Below are 18410 nucleotides of genomic sequence, written 5' to 3'. Positions count from 1 at the left end.
TGGATTTCTTTATATAAGAAATCTGCCCTAGGAATACCCATGCTTCTCTGACTAGGCTACACAAACCCACAGAAATATAGTGCTGGTACTTCAGGCACAAGATAAATCTACCATCCTCTCTATATGTCAATTTTCTGAACCCACAACTTCTCTAAAAGCTCTTTTTCCCCCTTCCTCTCAAACTTTACAAGCTTATCTGTGTGGCAGAGATCACAATCATTGTCAGGACTCTGGCTTCTTCCTATTTTTCCCCACCAGAGCATTTTATATAGTATATATAATAATTACAATTCAATTTCGGGGTCTAAGGATGATATAGAGGTTCCTAATCCACAAAACCATGAGAACTGGGAACCTAAGGTTGCTCCCCCATCAGATGATGTCCCTCAAAGGCAGGGTTTTATGAGTTTGTTATTTTATTATGTTGTTATTTTGCTATTTTGTTATTAAAGGTTTTATTATTCTATTATTTTGTTTTGTTATTTTGCTACTAAAGGTTTTATTATTTTGTTATTCCTGATAACTTAGCACAGTGTCTGACAGAGTAAGCTCTCAGGTAACACTTTTTTTTTTTTCTTTTTAATAAATAAACCCTGATCTAAGTCACATTAAAGACACTGATAAAGCAAACAGGAAACATAACAGTAAATTCAAAGACAATACTAAAGGAAAGCTATTTGCTTTTTAGAATGGTAGGGAGAATATATCTGTGTTCTCATCTGAAGCCAAATCAGTATTTTCCTTTCACATTCCCAAAACTCAGAGAACACGGGCAGGAGGAGGTAGGGAAGCAGAAATGTTCTTGACCACCTCACCCAGTTTCAGCATGTTGTTCCAGGATCCGGAATCTGTCAGTTCAGAAGATGAAGAGTTCGAAAATACCTTAAAATCAAAAAGAATCATCTCTGTATTCACTCTTAGAATTTAAATAAGTCTTAATATGAAAAAAAAATCAGTCTATTGGTGATGATTTAGTTACCTCACAGAAGAAACTTCATCAATAAGACCAAAGGTTTAATTTGTGAAAACTCACAAAATGATGTAAAAAGTAACAATTCCAGATTCTTCACACATACTTAAACAAGAAAACCAGATGTAGAGTTGACTCTTGAACAACAAGGGTCTGACCTCTGTGGATCCAATTAAATGTGGATTTTTTTCAACAGTAAATACTAGTGTACTACATGATTACTGGTTGGGAATCCACGGATGCAGAACCTCAGATATGCAGAACCAAGGATCTGGAGGGCCAACTACGTGAGTTTTTGACTGTGTGGAGAGTTGGGGCCCATAACCCAAGCATTGTTCAGAGGTCAACTGTATTAGTAATTAGGCTCCTTATAAATATTTTTTAAATGTGCAATTTCTTAATCTTTCATTTTTTTGGTCTCTATATCAAGGCTAATTAAGACATGAACATTTCGGAAAGAAGTCATTCTACATATTAATTCCTAAAAAGAGAATATTTCTAAAATTTAACTTTAATGGTTAAGTACAAAGACCAGTAGCCCCAGTGAAGCCTTATCCCCACTGACCTCTCCTGAAGGGACAACATTCCGTGTTCCATTACAAGCAGAAGTCACCATGGGCTTTGTGGTCAGCTGGAATGGGAATCCAAATAAGCTGGCAGCATTGTAGAGACTGTTTTTCACTTGGTGAATAAAGCAACCTAGAAAGTGTAATATAGATTACATATACATATATAGAGTACTTAAACTTTTAGAAAAAAAAAAAAATTCTATCTTAGAGAAGGCCTCTCTCAATTTTTATTAGAAGTCCTATCTTCAACCATTGAGAGAAAAAGGTACCTGTAAAAATAATTTTTCTCATATCTGAATAACTGTAACTCCAGCATTAGCATTTTAGGGTTTTTTTTTAGCAAAATATCTAGGAGGTTACAAAAGCATGAAACCATCATTTTAGCAAATCACATATTGATTCACAAAAAAAAGTCCTGAAATGACAGCTTTTAAGCAATGAGTTCCCCAAAATATATACTGTAAAATAAATCTTTTCCAGAGACATAAGGGCATAACTTAGACAACCTGGAACATATAGTTACTAGGTATGGCAGAATTCTAGGAAGCATTACCATTTACTCACTGGTTTGTCCTTACTTCTCAGGCAGGTTAACAATATAGCTGTCCTAAACAACTACTTACTACCTTGGCTATATCCAGGATGGAAGTTAGTGAAGTATAAGATATGTGGCTCCTAAACGTCTAAGGAGGAAACAAAGCTATGCCTCTACTAGAGAAGATGTGTTGGAAGATCTCAGACTCACCCCTCCCTGCCACCAAAAATAAAGATTACAAAATAAGTAAGCAAATAAATAAGGGGGAGGGGTAGATTTCAATGCTTTCCCCACTTCCTCCTTTTATCACACTACGCACTTCTCACTTCCTACACTGCTGATTTGTTTTCTACAATTTCCTTTCTATTTCCTAATTAAGGTTTTCTAAAGCACTAGTTTGAGATAAAAGGGTCATCATCTTAACCATATTCTGCTTTAGAGAAAACTACCCTGAAAGTGCAATGGTGGCTTTTAAACATCAAGCACTCCAGAACATATAAGATATAAAATACTTTCCAGGAAGATAGGGGAATAACTTAAACAACAAGAAAGATGTGCAAGATGCATAAAGCAGAATCCAATTTGAAGTAATCTGTCACTATAGTTAGAAGTACCAAAATTTGCAAATGCCTTGTTTCTCATTTTAGGAACTGGAGAGAATTCCAGGTTATCCCTCTAATAATGTTGAGGGATATCACTTACATTCTACTGTGCTATAAATGGGAGAAAAAGAACTTTAGGGATTGGTGCTTATCATCCAGATTGGCATCCAGACTCCAAACGGCAGGAAGTACTCGTAATAACATAAATGCGTAATAACATAAGTGCGCACAAAAAGTATTGTGATATTTATTTTCCCATAAGTTTTGTCAAAATCTGAGTATGCCCCAAAATTATGTCAAAAGAGCTCATTGATTAAAAGAAAAAAGCAGGCAGGAAGGCCCACCTCATCTGTAAAATGAAGATAAGACCATCTTATTTTGCTGAGACTAAGTAGATCGCTTCAGATCCCTTTCATCTGTAAGATCATGAGTCTGCAATTCTAAGCTGCTTCTTCTTTTCACTCTTCCTTTTTTTGTCTCCAAAGCAGCCAACAGACTCATACTGTCCAATATAGGAGCCAGTATCCACAGGTAGTTACCTAAGTTTAAATTTAATTAAAATTAAATTCAGTTCCTCAGTTGCACAGCCCCACTTCAGGTGCTCAATAGCCATCATCTCAGAGAGTTCTATTGGCCAGCACTGCTAGAGACCTCTACAAACTCTACCAGAAGTATTATCTCTGCTACCCACTGCTTCCCCCTTGGCTTAGGTTCCCTTCTATAGTTTCTAGTCAGAAAATCTTAATATATATTTCATGGAAATCATGGACGGAGAGAACCTTAACATACCAGAATTATTTCAGGAACCTTCTCTAATACCACCATCAAAGTTTTTTGCTTTCTGTTTTTAATCACATACAGCTGTTTATTTATATTTTTCTATAAAATTGACTCACTTTTTTTTGCTAAACAAATGTATTTGTGAAAGGTAACTTTATATTACTACTGTTGATGTAAAGCAACCTTATTTGCCTTATGAAGAAATGAAAACAACAATATTAAGTTCTAGCTGGGCCTGTTAAAAAAGGGAAGATTAGCATGTATTAGACAAGTTTTAAATACATACTAGCATTAAATCAACATGTTTTCTGCTTAAAATAATCAGAAATTTAAAATAACTGAAAAGGATACAACATTTTTAGTTTATAACATAATTCAGATGATACTTAATGCTATGAATGTTGTATCTCCTAAAATCATTTATTTCTTGAATTGGTATCTATCCTGTGCTTTGGGAAATACTGTCCTAATGAATTCAGTATAAATTCCTGGCATTCAAAGTCCCTCTGTATTTTGAACTCTCTCTTTGGTCAACTTTTTCACTAAGTTCTATTTGCTATTCCTGAATTACACAATTTCCCATACTGTTCCCTCTGCCTAGAATGCTTTTCCTTCCTATTGCTCTCTGTCGATACCCTATCTATCCTTCAAGACTAATTTCACATATTAGATCCTTCATCAAATATTTACTGAGACTCTTTTTTTTGTGTGTGTGGTACGCGGGCCTCTCACTGCTGCGGCCTCTCCCGTTGCGGAGCACAGGCTCCAGACGCGCAGGCTCAGTGGCCACGGCTCACGGGCCCAGCCACTCCACGGCATGCAGGATCCTCCCGGACCGGGTCGCGAACCCGTGTCCCCTGCATCGGCAGGCAGACCCCCAACCACTGCGCCACCAGGGAAGCCCTACTGAGACTCTTAACCAGAAGAAAATTGGACAGTATTTTGTTACTACCTTTCTTATATCACTTATCATATCCTCATAGACATTAGTATTATTTAAGTACTTGTCTTAAAACCCCCCACTATATAATCATACACCCCCTACAACTTTAAGGTCCTTAAAAACAGAGACCCTGTCATACTCATTTTTGTATTTCCTGTGGAACAGAACACATTGCTCAACAGTAAGACAGGCTCAATAAGCACTCATTGGATTTAAATGAAGGCTTAACACAGACATGTCCACTCTACCTCATCCGGAGGTAGATTCAAATTCACATGCATTTTTGAGAAAGAGGAAAATATTACTATAGTATTCCACTGTGCCTTTTCCCTTTACTCTAATCTAGTTTTATTCTCTTCTACCAAGCAATGCCTAGCCCTTCAGATATAGGGAAGTAAACAATTTGAGGCAACAGATTACAGTGGTTCACTCAGCTATCTGAACTAGACGACTCAGTGTGAAGTAGTTTTTACAGTGTTTTCTCCCCCAAATTTAAAAAGCACCTTTTCTTTATAGGAAGATTCGAAAATGTGAAATGCACTTTCAACATACAGGCTTATTTATCTGGAAAGATACTTACGTCTCTGCTAACACTGGTTACCTCTAGTGAAGATAACTGAGTAGAAGAGGGACAGGAAAGAGACTTACTTTTCACTGTATGTACTTTTTATCTTTTGAATTTTGTCCACACATAAACTTTTCTTATTTAAAAAACTAACTTTTAAAATTAATATTTAATACCTAATCTCGGTCTTTTGGCTGGTATTTCATCAGTGTCCACTGTAGAAAGCAGAGTGCTGAAAAAAGAGAAAAGAGATATATATGCATATATTCATATACACACATATGCACTCCTACAAGTAGGCTTACTGTTCGTGCAACACACCTCCTTCCATTCACTTTGTCATAAAATGAGATCCAACTAACGTTTATGCTATAAGTAGGCCTTTATCATTTGAGGATGTAACACTATGGTTTCAACTATATGAGATCCAAAACTCCCTATTATATAATAATCTGTAGTCTGGCTAAAGTACAAACAGGAAACTGGTCAGAAATCACTTAACTAGTAAATGAACATAGGTAAAAGCTTAGGACCATGCTATTCCTTTTCTCGCCAGAAATGATTTAAGAACAAATAATATCCTTTTGCAAGATGACACCCTCCCCAAAAAAAGTCACTTTCTACTTCAGATAGAAGTAGACAATACAAGAAGCCTCAAAAGATAGTTCTCAGCCAGAAAAAGGTGTTATATTTAACCTCATTTTTATCATGGAAACTATATTACAGTGATAACAAAGAATTTGGAAATTCAGGAAATTTTTGGACCTATACCTCAAGAATGTTAAAAGTTCATGGTATAATCATCCTTCTAAAGATGATTATGAATGATCATATTTACAAAAAAAATGAACAGAATAAATCCCAGGAGAATACCATTCAGTTCATAACTTTAAACATCCCAACAAGACTTCCTATCTTCATCTGGACTGAAAAATGGCTTACATTTAAAAGACTTGTTTTAGATAAAGGATGTGGTAAAGACCAGGAGTTTGACCTACAAGCCACTATTTCCCCGACCAGCAGAGATTCGCAGTAAAAATAAAGGACAGGGGAGAGGAAATTCACATTTCCTTATTCAATAAATATGTACCAAGTGCCTATCACACACCAGCCTCTGCACAAGGCCCTTGGGTCAGAATATACAAACACTACCCTTATATACCCTAAGCATCATTCTAGGTACTTTACAACTTGTTGTCAAATGATCCTTATATCAACCCTACAGAAAGGTAGAAAGAATACGTTAAAACCTTGCCCTCTCTGGAACACATGATGGAATTTAGCTCACAGCCAATCCATCAATGATCTGAATTCTCAGACTCATACATTAAGTAATCATCTTGTTTTCTCAAGCTCCAAGAAACCATCCTCCAATGATCTTGAGGCTTAATAAAAAAAATGAAATTAACACTTGATCATTAAAAGTTGGGAGGTTATGTATAGAATTGGTATGGTACTTTATTCTCTAGATTAATTCTTAGGGAAGGGGGTAGACACTATGAAATGGGACAAACCAACAGGTAAATGCTGATAACAACTTTTAGTTTCCCAAAAATTTTAACTGAATTTTAGAGTACAGACTAGTGATCTTTTTAAAGGAATGAAGTACCTACTTTTTTTTTCTCATACACTAATTCTAAAGCACAGAATCACTCTCCCTCCCCAGCAAAACACACACACACACACACATACACACACACACACAGCTGGACAGTTGTTTCAAAACAAGACAGCTGCTGTCTCTTGGTGCTAAGAGAACAGTAAGTGTAATCGAAAGGGCTCTGGGCAAGCTGTGAGTCTCACTTAACTGCACTTATTGCGCACAGATGACACTTGGGAGTGTGCCTTGTAAACAGGAGCCACACAAAGACAGTATTCCTTCAATTTTCAGTTTTCAACCTAAGAGCAGCAAAATATGATACAGCCCCATTTGTTGACAGCAACCAGCTTGGACTCTGACAAGAGAGATCCTAACCATCACCGACCAGTAGCTCCTTCCATCATCAAGATTCGCATCTGCACAGCGCGGAGGAGCTACTACGTCACCAGGGCATCCGCGACACGCACCTCTACCGCCTCCGCCCAGCTACCTGTTTCTGCCGAGCGGGGCCTGCCTGCCAGGCCCGGATCAGCGCTATGCCGGCCGAGCCCGGGGTGGGGGAGGGGAACAGCCAGGCCGGCGCTCGGGCCCCTCTCCTCTCACCTGTTCGAGCGCCGCCTCTTCAGGAGGGCCCGGGCAGGAGGCACCGGCCGATCACAGAAACGGAAAATGGTGCCGAGAATTCTAACCAGCCATTTGTACATACCAGGCCCAAGCAGCAGCGGCGGCCGACACACCCCGAGACGCAAACCCCAGAGCTGTCGCCGCCGCTGCCGCCTTCGCTGCCTCGACCACCAACGCCAAAGCTCAGTCGCCGACTTGTGACGCAGTCCTAGGGCCCACAGATACAACGTCACCTGAGCTACAGGACGCCTCCGCTTGCCACCGCTTCTCACGTCACCTCCTCCCGCCCGACCGGAAAGCATCTTCGCCCTCAACCTGCGCAGGCGCAACCTAGGTCCCCACCTCCCGAGCCTAGCAACCAGAATGCCGCGGGATGGTCCCGGCCCAATCGCTAACGAGATCGCAAGGGCTGTGGGCGGGGTTTTCTCTTCGGCGGAGCCAGTCCTGAGACTGCCCGCGGGACAAGGCTCTCGGGCCGCACGTGAGGGTTCTCCACCCGGGAGAGGGTTCTCCACCCGGTTCTCCTCCCAGCGCTGAAACACAGTAGGTGATCAGTAAATGTTTGAGTGCACCAAATAAAGGTTAGTCAGGTTAATTAACAAACGTTTACCCTGCTAGGCGCCCTTTACTTTTCACATACTTTATGTCTGGTATTTTACACGCAGTCACCTTCATTTCTCCCAGCAACCGCAGGCGATGCGGAGCCTTGTGCCCATTTTTAATAAGGAAATCCAGGCATAGAGCGGTTAAGTAATTGTCAAAAAGCTAGCTAGTGGCACAGCTGGAATTTGAACCACAGTCTGTAACAGCGCCACAGTCCCTCGCCCTTGAAGTCCGTCGGCAGAAACATGATTACAAATTACAAGATAATTGGCTGTAAGTAAACTATACTTCAATTAAATTTTTTAAAAGATAATTGGCTGCTGTGATAAAGGTGGGTAGAAAGTGCAGTAGGAGCCAGAGAAAGGAAAACCGTCGGCTAGGGAAGTTAAGGAAAGGGCACAACTAAAGGAAGGCTTCACAGAAACTTAAGGATGAAAAGCTACCTGTGGCCTACTAGTAGCTACTAGTCCCCCCACCCCCACCCCGAGCCGGCAGGGAGTGCTGCTAATTATTCTCCCTCTCTTATCTAGAGGTCCTACTTCAGGTTAATTATCAACAACAGAAAAGGAACCTCCCTCTTACTAAAGGAAAATCCACTCCCCTGGCCCAACACTCCTGGGAATCCTGAAATGTTTTTATGCCCCACGAATCCATCCCTGAATGCACTTGATCCTTAATCTGTGATTCAATTAAGGTCAGACTTCTAGATTTGCTTGAACTTCAACACAGGCACTCCCCAGTAAGCCTCATCATTTGCTCAATAGACATTCTTCCTAGATTCTTTCTGCAGCAAGCCACCCACTAGAGCCCCAGAAGAAACAGCTACCCACCTGTGGCTACCACCGCACTGGCCTGGGGGGATGGGGGCAGGTCCTAGAGGGTAGAAGCAAATCCTAAGTGTGAACATGGGCTCCTCCCTCAATTCCCTAAAATTTAGCTAACACCTGGCTGTTACAGATAGTTTGGGAATAATAGGAGAATTATTAATATAAAGCTGAGAAGATTCAGAAGTGGCTATTACAAGTACAGCATCTATAGCCCATTGCCTCCCAAAAGGATTCTGGGCCCCTCAAGGTCATCTCTCCACTCTTCTCAACAACTTCTACATGTCACCAACAGAAGATAATTTCCCTTCCACATTTGCATCTACCCGTTTCAGGCTGGACTCACAAGTTAACTTAAAAGATTACCATTGGCATTATTATGCAGGGCAGTTCAGCTGTGTCCCAACTGCCCATTCCACTATAGAAGTAAGTCTTTGCTTTTGCCAAACCAAGAAGACCACTCAAGTATTGGGAAGGAATTCTCCAAAACAAAAGAGTGGTCTTCATTAAAACATAAATCAGAAAACTGCAAGCTGCTTTAGTTAGAAGAGCAGCTTCTCCCAGGTTCTGGCCACCAAGATTTAAGAAACTTTGGCATCAAGTCTCAGAGCAGACTACTACGACACCACAACACAATTTTTTTTTCTTTTCCGGACTCATTAAGAGCACCCTCACATACCCAATACTGAAACAGGTCACCCGCCATGAAAAGTGGGAGGGCTTTGGGATTACAAACCTCAGTCCGAATCTCTGGACCTCATTAGCAAACTAACTCTGCCAGCCCCTCTGCGCACATACACCACCTCTGTGTTCTCCTAGTTCTCTAGTCACGCTCTGAAATGGAGAAAGAAAGGGGATTCAGCCTTACAGTCGCTTCTGCCTGCGTCTTGTCTGCCAGTTGGTGCCTTCGATGTCCTGTCGTCCACAGTAGAGGCGTGGACCACTGCCCATCCACCGACCAAGGAGTGGGATTATCCTTAACCCCAAATCCACTACTGACGGAGCCATTCCCAGACTCAGGAACTCTTCACTGGAGGCCCAGAGGAGAATCCCAAAATCACACGTAGTAACAAGGATGCTGAGATTTCTGCCCTTGGTTTGGATAACTTGCACCCATGTACCGCCAGAGGAGCACAACCTCATTGCTTTAGTTTTCATAGGGTATCCTAACCAGTTACTCTAATTTTCTAAAAAGACCTCTTCTTCCTCCTCCTTCAGAGATCCTCTCCTTCAAGCCTTTCCATGGCCCCTCCCCCATCTTCCTCAAAACCTACCACACAGAACAATGAAGACCCAGCCCTCCAATCCATTCTTTAGTCTTGCAAATTTTCCCTTTGCCAGCATTCTTGAAGTGTTAAAAGATCTCCTACCAATTTCGTTTTTGCTGACCCCTGTCAGAAGAGAGATCTGGGCCATTCGACTGAAGCGGGGTATGAGCCCATAGATGAGGTGTTGTTGGTTTGGGCCTAATGTGCCTAAAATCTAACATAATTCACCACCATGAAAATTGACTTCCTTCTGGGGACCAACTCCTCTGGTACTCAAGAAAAGCGAGCCCTTCTAATAATGTGACTTTGATCTTATTCAGTCTGTCCAATAACTTTGGCCATATTATGCCAAAAGCAAGTATAGCTTTCCATGTCCTAGATTTTATTACAAAATTTGCTCACATCAACTACAAATGGCTTGTAGTTGCCTCATGTAGAGAAATAATAGCATCTGGCCCTACCTAAGCCTATTTCCTCATCTGCAAAACATAATTCACCAAACCCGTCTCTCAGATCTGTGGGCACATTAAATGTGTTGATGTATATGAAGGGTCTACTTCAATGCCCAGCATAGCTAAGTGCTTAATGTTTCTCTTCCCTCTCTTTCCTTCTCATATCTAATGAGTCATTTAACTTGCTAGTTCTGCATCCTATGTTTTCTACAGATCTGCCTGTTCCCCTCTCCAAATGTTACCAAGACTGTTAGCCTTGAGCTTTAATCCTCCCCCTTCAGCTGCAGGGAGGTGTTGTCCTAGTCTTACAGGAAACCACCAGAATAGAAAAACAAGAGCCCACCAAACCAGTTAGAACCAACTACGTCCAAGGTGGTAGAAAACCTGACCTTCAGTAGACCCTCATTATATGCTCATTGTAATACATTTGCATGGTAAATAACACACCTGATAGTTGACAATTGCCACAGGAAGAGCCAGAAGAGCCCATAAAAGGACTGAAAACGGGTGTTGTAAAACTATTGTTGTCCCAGTTCCTAGCATACCGCACCTCTGTTCTCAGATAAGTCAAAACTATTCCTCTCTCTCTTTTTTTTTTTTTTTTTTTTTGCTGAGCTGCTCAGCATGCGAGATCTTACTTCCCTGAACAGGGATTGAACCCATGCCCCCTGCAGTGGAAGCATGGAGTCTTAAGCACTGGACCTCCAGAGAAGTCCTCCTCCCTCACTTTACTCAGTTCCCTCCTTTTACCTCGACCCTCCTGTATATATGGTGTCTCAAGCAGGTTGAGAATTTGATTTTCTTTTCTTTTCTTTTTTTAAATAAACATATTATTTTGGAGTAATTTTAGATTTACAGAAAAGTTACAGAGAATACAGACTTCCCTTACACTCTTCACCCATTTGCTTCTACTACATAACTGTGGTACATTTATCAAAGTAAGACAGTAATACTGGCACATTACTATTTTTTTTTCTTTTTTTTTTTGAATTTTATTTTATTTTTTTATAGAGCAGGTTTTCATTAGTCATCCATTTTATACACATCGGTGTACACATGTCAATCCCCATCACCCAATTCATCACAACACCACCACCAACCCCCGCCGACTTCCCCGCTTGGTGTCCATATGTTTGTTCTCTACATCTGTGTCTCAGTTTCTGCCCTGCAAACCTGTTCATCTGTACCATTTTTCTAGGTTCCACATATATGTGTTAATATATGATATTTGTTTTTCTCTTTCTGACATACTTCACTCTGTATGACAGTCTCTAGATGCATCCACGTCTCTACAAATGACCCAGTTTCATTCCTTTTTATGGCTGAGTAATACTCTATTGTATATATGTACCACTTCTTCTTTATCCATTTGTCTGTCGATGGGCATTTGGGTTGCTTCCATGACCTGGCTATTGTAAATAGTGCTGCAATGAACACTGAGGTGCATGTGTCTCTCTGAATTATGGTTTTCTCTGGGTATATGCCCAGTAGTGGGATTGCTGGGTCATATGGTAATTCTATTTTTAGTTTTTTAAGGAACCTCCATACTGTTCTCCATAGTGGCTGTATCAGTTTACATACCCACCAACAGTGCAAGAGGGTTCCTTTTTCTCCACACCATCTCCAGCATTGTTGTTTGTAGATTTTCTGATGATGCCCATTCTAACCAGTGTGAGGTGATACCTCATTGTAGTTTTGATTTGCATTTCTCTAATAATTAATGATGGTGAGCAGCTTTTCATGTGCTTCTTGGGCATCTGTATGTCTTCTTTGGAGAAATGTCTATTTAGGTCTTCTGCCCATTTTTGGATTAGGTTGTTTGTTTTTTTAATATTGAGCTGCATGAGCTGTTTATATATTTTGGAGATTAATCCTTTGTCTGTTGATTTGTTTGCAAATATTTTCTCCCATTCAGAGGGTTGGCTTTTCATCTTGTTTATGGTTTCCTTTGCTGTGCAAAAGCTTTTAAGTTTCATTAGGTCCTATTTGTTTATTTTGGTTTTTATTTCCAGTACTCTAGCAGGCAGATCAAAAAAGATCTTGCTGTGATTTATGTCAAAGGGTGTACTTCCTATGTTTTCCTCTGAGAGTTTTAGTGTCCGGTCTTACATTTAGGTGTCTAATCCATTTTGAGTTTATTTTTGTGTATGGTGTTAGGGAGTGTTCTAATTTCATTCTTTTCCATGTAGCTGTCCAGTTTTCCCAGCACCACTTATTGAAGAGACTGCCTTTTCTCCATTGTATATCTTTGCCTCCTTTGTCATAGATTAGTTGACCATAGGTGCGTGGGCTTATCTCTGGGCTTTCTACCCTGTTCCATTGATATATATTTCTGTTTTTGTGCCAGTACCATATTGTCTTGCTTACTGTAGCTTTGTAGTATAGTCTGAAGTCAGGGAGTCTGATTCCTCCAGCTCCGTATTTTTTCCTCAAGACTGTTTTGGCTATTCGGGGTCTTTTGTGTCTCCACACTAATTTTAAGATTTTTGGTTCTAGTTCCATAGAGAATGCCATTGGTAATTTGATAGGGATTGCATTGAATCTGTAGATTGCTTTGGATAGTATAGTCATTTTCATAATATTGATTCTTCCAATCCAAAAACATGGTATATCTTTTGATTTGTTGGTATCATCTTTAATTTCTTTCATCAGTGTCTTATAGTTTTCTGCATACAGGTCTTTTGTCTCCCTAGGTAGGTTTATTCCTAGGTATTTTATTCATTTTGTTGCAATGGTAAATGGGAGTGTTTCCTTAAATTCTCTTTCAGATTTTTCATCATTAGTGTATAGGAATGCAAGAGATTTCTGTGCATTAATTTTGTATCCTGCAACTTTACCAAATTCATTGATTAGCTCTACTAGTTTTCTGGTGGCATCTTTAGGATTATCTACGTATAGTATCATGTCATGTGCAAACAGTGACAGTTTCATTTCTTCTTTTCCAATTTGTATTCCTTTTATTACTTTTTCTTCCCTGATTGCCATGGGGAGGAATTCCAAAATTATGTTGAATAATAGTGGCGAGAGTGAACATCCTTGTCTTGTTCCTGACCTTAGAGGAAATGTTTTCAGTTATTCACCATTGAGAATGATGGTTGCTGTGGGTTTGTTGTATATGGCCTTTATTATGTGGAGGTGGGTTCTCTCTATGCCCACTTTCTGGAGAGTTTTTATCATATATGGGTGTTGAATTTTGCCAAAAGCTTTTTCTGCATCTACTGAGATGATCATATATGGTTTTTATTCTTCAATTTGTTAATATGTTGTATCACATTGATTGATTTGCGTATATTGAAGAATCCTTGCATCCCTGGGATAAATCCTACTTGATGATGGTGTATGATCTCTTTTAATGTGTTGTTGGATTCTGTTTGCTAGTATTTTGTCGAGGATTTTTGAATCTATATTCATCAGTGATATTGGTCTGTAATTTTCTTTTTTTGTAGTATCTTTGTCTGGTTTTGGTATCAGGGTGATGGTGGCCTCATAGAATGAGATTGGGAATGTTGCTTCTTTGCAAATTTTTGGAAGAGTTTGAGAAGGATGGTGTTAGCTCATCTCTAAATGTCTGATAGAATTCACCTGTGAAGCCTTCTGGTCCTGGACTTTTGTTTGTTGGAAGAATTTTCTTTTTTTTGCGGTACGTGGGTCTCTCACTGTTGTGGCCTATCCCACTGCGGAGCACAGGCTCCGGACGCGCAGGCCCCGTGGCCACGGCTCATGGGCCTTGCCACTCCGCGGCCTGTGGGATCTTCCTGGACTAGGGCATGAACCCGCGTCCCCCGCATTGGCAGGTGGACTCTCAACCACTGCACCACCAGGGAAGCCCCTGTTGGAAGAATTTTAATCACAGTTTCAATTTCATTACTTGTGATTCATCTGTTCATATTTTCCATTTCTTCCTGGTTCAGTCTTGGAAATTTACACCTTTCTAAGAATTTGTCCATTTCTTCCAGGTTGTCCATTTCATTGGCATAGAGTTGCTTGTAGTAGCCTCTTAGGATGCTTTGTATTTCTGCGGTGTCCATTGTAACTTGTCCTTTTTCATTTCTAATTTTATTGATTTGAGTCCTCTCCCTCTTTTTCTTGATGAGTCTGGCTAAAGGTTTATCAATTTTGTTTATCTTCTCAAAGAACCAGATTTCAGATTTATTGATCTTTGCTATTGTTTTGGTTGTTTCTATTTCATTTATTTCTGCTCTGATCTTTATGATTTCCTTCCTTCTACTAATTTTGGTTTTTGTTTGTTCTCCTTTCTCTAGTTCCTTTAGGTGTAAGGTTAGATTGTTTATTTGAGATTTTTCTTGTTTCTTGAGGTAGGCTTGTATAGCGATAACCTTCCCTCTTAGAACTGCTTTTGCTACATCCCATAGGTTTTTGATCATCATGTTTTCATTGTCATTTGTCTCTAGGTATTTTTTGATTCCCTCTTTGATTTTTTTACTGATCTCTTGGTTATTTAGTAACGTATTGTTTAGCCACCATGTGTTTGTGCTTTTTACGTTTTCTCCCCTGTAATTGATTTCTAATTTCATAGCATTGTGGTCAGAAAAGATGCTGGATATGATTTCAATTTTCGTAAATTTACTGAGGCTAGATTTGTGACCCAAGATGTGATCTATCCTGGAGAATGGTCCATGTGTAGTTGATAAGAAAGTGTAATCTGCTGTTTTGGGATGGAATGTCCTATAAATATCAATTAAGTCTATCTGCTCTATTGTGTCATTTAAAGCTTGTGTTTCCTTATTAATTTTCTGTTTGGATGAACTGTCCATTGGTGTAAGTGAGGTGTCAATGTCCCCCATTATTATTGTGTTACTGTCGATTTCCTCTTTTAGAGTTGTTAGCAGTTGCCTTATGTATTGAGGTGCTCCTATGTTGGGTGTATATATATTTATAATTGTTATATCTTCTTCTTGGATTGATCCCTTGATCATTATGTAGTGTCCTTCCTTGTCTCTTGTAACATTCTCTATTTTAAAGTCTATTTTATCGGATATGAGTACTGCTATTCCAGTTTTCTTTTGATTTCCATTTGTGTGGAATACCTTCTTCCATCCTCTCACTTTCAGTCTGTATGTGTCCGTAGGTCTGAGGTGGGTCTCTTGTAGACAGCATATATATGGGTCTTGTTTTTGTATCCATTCAGCGAGCCTGTGTCTTTTGGTTGGAGCATTTAATCCATTCACGTTTAAGGTAATTATCGATATATATGTTCCTATTACCATTTTCTTAATTGTTTTGGGTTTGTTTTTGTAGGTCCTTTTCTTCTTTTGTGTTTCCCACTTAGAGAATTTCCTTTAGCATTGTCATAGAGCTTGTTTGGTGGTGCTGAATTCTCTTAGCTTTTGCTTGTCTGTAAAGCTTTTGCTTTCTCCATCGAATCTGAATGAGATCCTTGCTGGGTAGGGTAATCTTGGTTGTAGGGTCGTCACTTTCATCACTTTAAGTATATCATGCCACTCCCTTCTGGGTTGTAGAGTTTCTGCTGAGAAATCAGCTGATACCCTTAAGGGAGTTCCCTTCTATGTTATTTGTCATTTTTCTCTTGCTGCTTTCAATAGTTTTTCTTTCTCTTTAATTTTTATCAATTTGATTACTATGTGTCTTGGTGTGTTTCTTCTTGGGTTTATCCTGTATGGGACTCTCTATGCTTCCTGGAATTGGGTGGCTATTTCCTTTCCCATGTTAGGGAAATTTTCAACTATAATCTCTTCAATTATTTCTCAGGTCCTTTCTCTCTCTCTTCTCCATCTGGGACCCCTATTATGTGAATGTTGTTGCATTTAATGTTGTCCCAGAGGTCTCTTAGGCTGTCTTCAGTTCTTTTCATTCTTTTTTCTTTATTCTGTTCCACAGCAGTGAATTCCACCATTCTGTCTTCCAGGTCACTTATCCGTCCTTCTGCCACAATTATTCTGCAATTGATTCCTTCTAGTGTATTTTTCATTTGTTATTGTATTGTTCATCTCTGTTTTGTTGTTCTTTAATTCTTCTAGATCTTTGTTAAACATTTCTTGCATCTTCTCGATCTTTGCCTCCATGCTTTTTCCGAGGTCCTGGATCATCTTCACTATCACTATTCTGAATTCTTGTTCTGGAAGTTTGCCTATCTCCACTTCATTTAGTTGTTTTTCTGGGGTTTTATCTTGTTCCTTCATCTGGTACATAGCCCTCTGCCTTTTCATCTTGTCTATCTCTTTGTGAATGTGGTTTTTGTTCCACAGGCTGCAGGATTGTAGTTCTTCTTGCTTCTGCTGTCTGCCCTCTGGTGGATGAGGCTATCTAAGAGACTTATGAAAGTGTCCTGATGGGAGGAACAGTGGTGGGTAGAGCTGGCTGTTGCTCTGGTGGGCAGAGCTCAGTAAAACTTTAATCTGCTTGTCTGCTGATGGGTGGGGCTGGGTGGGTCCCCTCCCTGTTGGTTGTTTGGCCTGAGGTGACCCAACACTGGAGCCTACCCGGGCTCTTTGGTGGGGCTAATTGAGGACTCTGGGAGGGCTCACACCAAGGAGTACTTCCTATAACTTCTGCTGCCAGTGTCCCTGTCCTCTCTGTGAGACACAGCCACACCCCACCTCTTCAGGAGACCCTCCAACACTAGGAGGTAGGTCTGGTTCAGTCTCTATGGGGTCACTGCTCCTTCCCCTGGGTCCCAATGCACACATTACTTTGTGTGTGCCCTCCAAGAGTGGAGTCTCTGTTTCCCCCAGTCCTGTCGTTGTCCTGCAATCAAATCCCACTAGCCTTCAAAGTCTGATTCTCTAGGAATTCCTCCTCCCATTGCCAGACCCCCAAGTTCAGAAGCCTGATGTGGGCTCAGAACCTTCAATCCAGTGGGTGGTCTTCTGTGGTATATGTTCTCCAGTTTGTGAGTCACCCACCCAGGAGTTATGGCATTTGATTTTATTGTAATTGTGCCACTCCTACCGTCTCATTCTGGCCTCTCCTTTGTCTTTGGATGTGGGGTATCTTTTTTGGTTAGTTCCGGTGTCTTCCTGTCAATGGTTGTTCAGCAGTTAGTTGTGATTCTGGTGGTCTTGCAAGGAGAAGTTGATTTTCAAACTAAGTTCCTACTTCTCCATTCTCTGGCCATTGATTAAAGCCTGTGCTATTTCAGTCTTAGCATCCATTTTGTTATTGGCTGTGTAAATCTGAATGGAAAAAGAACCCTCCCTGCTAAGGCAGGGGGCTTTGTCTGGGCTAGGGCCCAAGTGGGGGTGAGGTAGAAGATAGATGGGCCCCTGGGACAAACAGCTGTGTTTGTCAAGTGGAGTAAAATTAAAGCTTTGTTCTCACCCAGACACTCCAAGGACAAAGGTAATGGCAGAAGCTGAGCTCTGCTGAAGTAAAGAGATAAGATGACCACTGCTGAGGTCAAAGAAAATTTCCCTGTCTGCACATGTGCAGGAAGGCTACTTGGGGGTCAAAAAGGAAGGAGGTGCCACCCCATAATAAGTGTGGACATGCACCCACAGACCTCTGCAGTGGGATCCATCTTAGCAAAAAATTGCACACGTGTAAATTGGTTCAAGATGGCAGAGTAGAAGGACTTGCACTCACTCCCTCTTATGAGAGCACCAGAATCATAACTAACTGCTGAACAATCATCAGCAGGAAGACTCTGGAACTCACCAAAAAAGATACCCCACATCCAAATACAAAAGAGAAACCACAATGAGATGGGAGGAGGGGTGCAATCACAATAAAATCAAATCCCATAACCACTGGGTGGTGACTCACAAACTGGATAACGATTATACCACAGAAGTCCACCCACTGGAGTGAAGGTTGTGAGCCCCACGTTAGGCTTCCAAACCTGGGGATCTGGCAATGGGAGGAGGAATTCCCAGTGAATCAGACTTTGAAGGCTAGCAGGATTTGATTGCATGACTGACAGGACTGGGAGAAACTGGTGTCTCCACTCTTGGAGGGCATACACAAAGTAATGTGCACATCAGGACCCAGAGGAAGGAGCAATGACCCCACAGGAGACTGAACTAGATGTACCTGCTAGTGTTAGAGGGTCTCCTGCAGAGGCGGGGGGTAGCTGTTTCTCACCATGAGGACAAGGA

The 18410-nt window shown here is 40.6% G+C and overlaps 1 protein-coding gene across 2 annotated transcripts in view; it reads right to left on the bottom strand.

Annotated features, from left to right (window-relative positions):
- Nucleotides 1-7364, bottom strand: part of SENP2 (SUMO specific peptidase 2) — a 40552-nt gene extending 33188 nt beyond the window's left edge. Inside the window, exons 1-4 of one of the 2 annotated variants that reach the window (XM_082654669.1) lie at nt 7168-7364; nt 5141-5196; nt 1536-1669; nt 816-882 (exon numbers count right to left, since the gene is read on the bottom strand). In XM_082654669.1, coding sequence (XP_082510795.1) covers nt 816-882; nt 1536-1669; nt 5141-5196; nt 7168-7268 — 358 coding nt within the window. In that variant the 5' untranslated portion in view covers nt 7269-7364. Of the gene's footprint in view, nt 1-815; nt 883-1535; nt 1670-4979; nt 5018-5140; nt 5197-7167 lie in introns of those variants that run through there. The other variant, XM_082654670.1, reaches the window with a different exon arrangement.
- Nucleotides 7365-18410: the final 11046 nt, after the last annotated feature.

Source organism: Grampus griseus (genome assembly GCF_964374135.1).
Source record: "Grampus griseus genome assembly, chromosome: 5".
NCBI lineage: Eukaryota > Metazoa > Chordata > Mammalia > Artiodactyla > Delphinidae > Grampus > Grampus griseus.
This window is presented reverse-complemented; position numbering and strand designations above follow the sequence as displayed.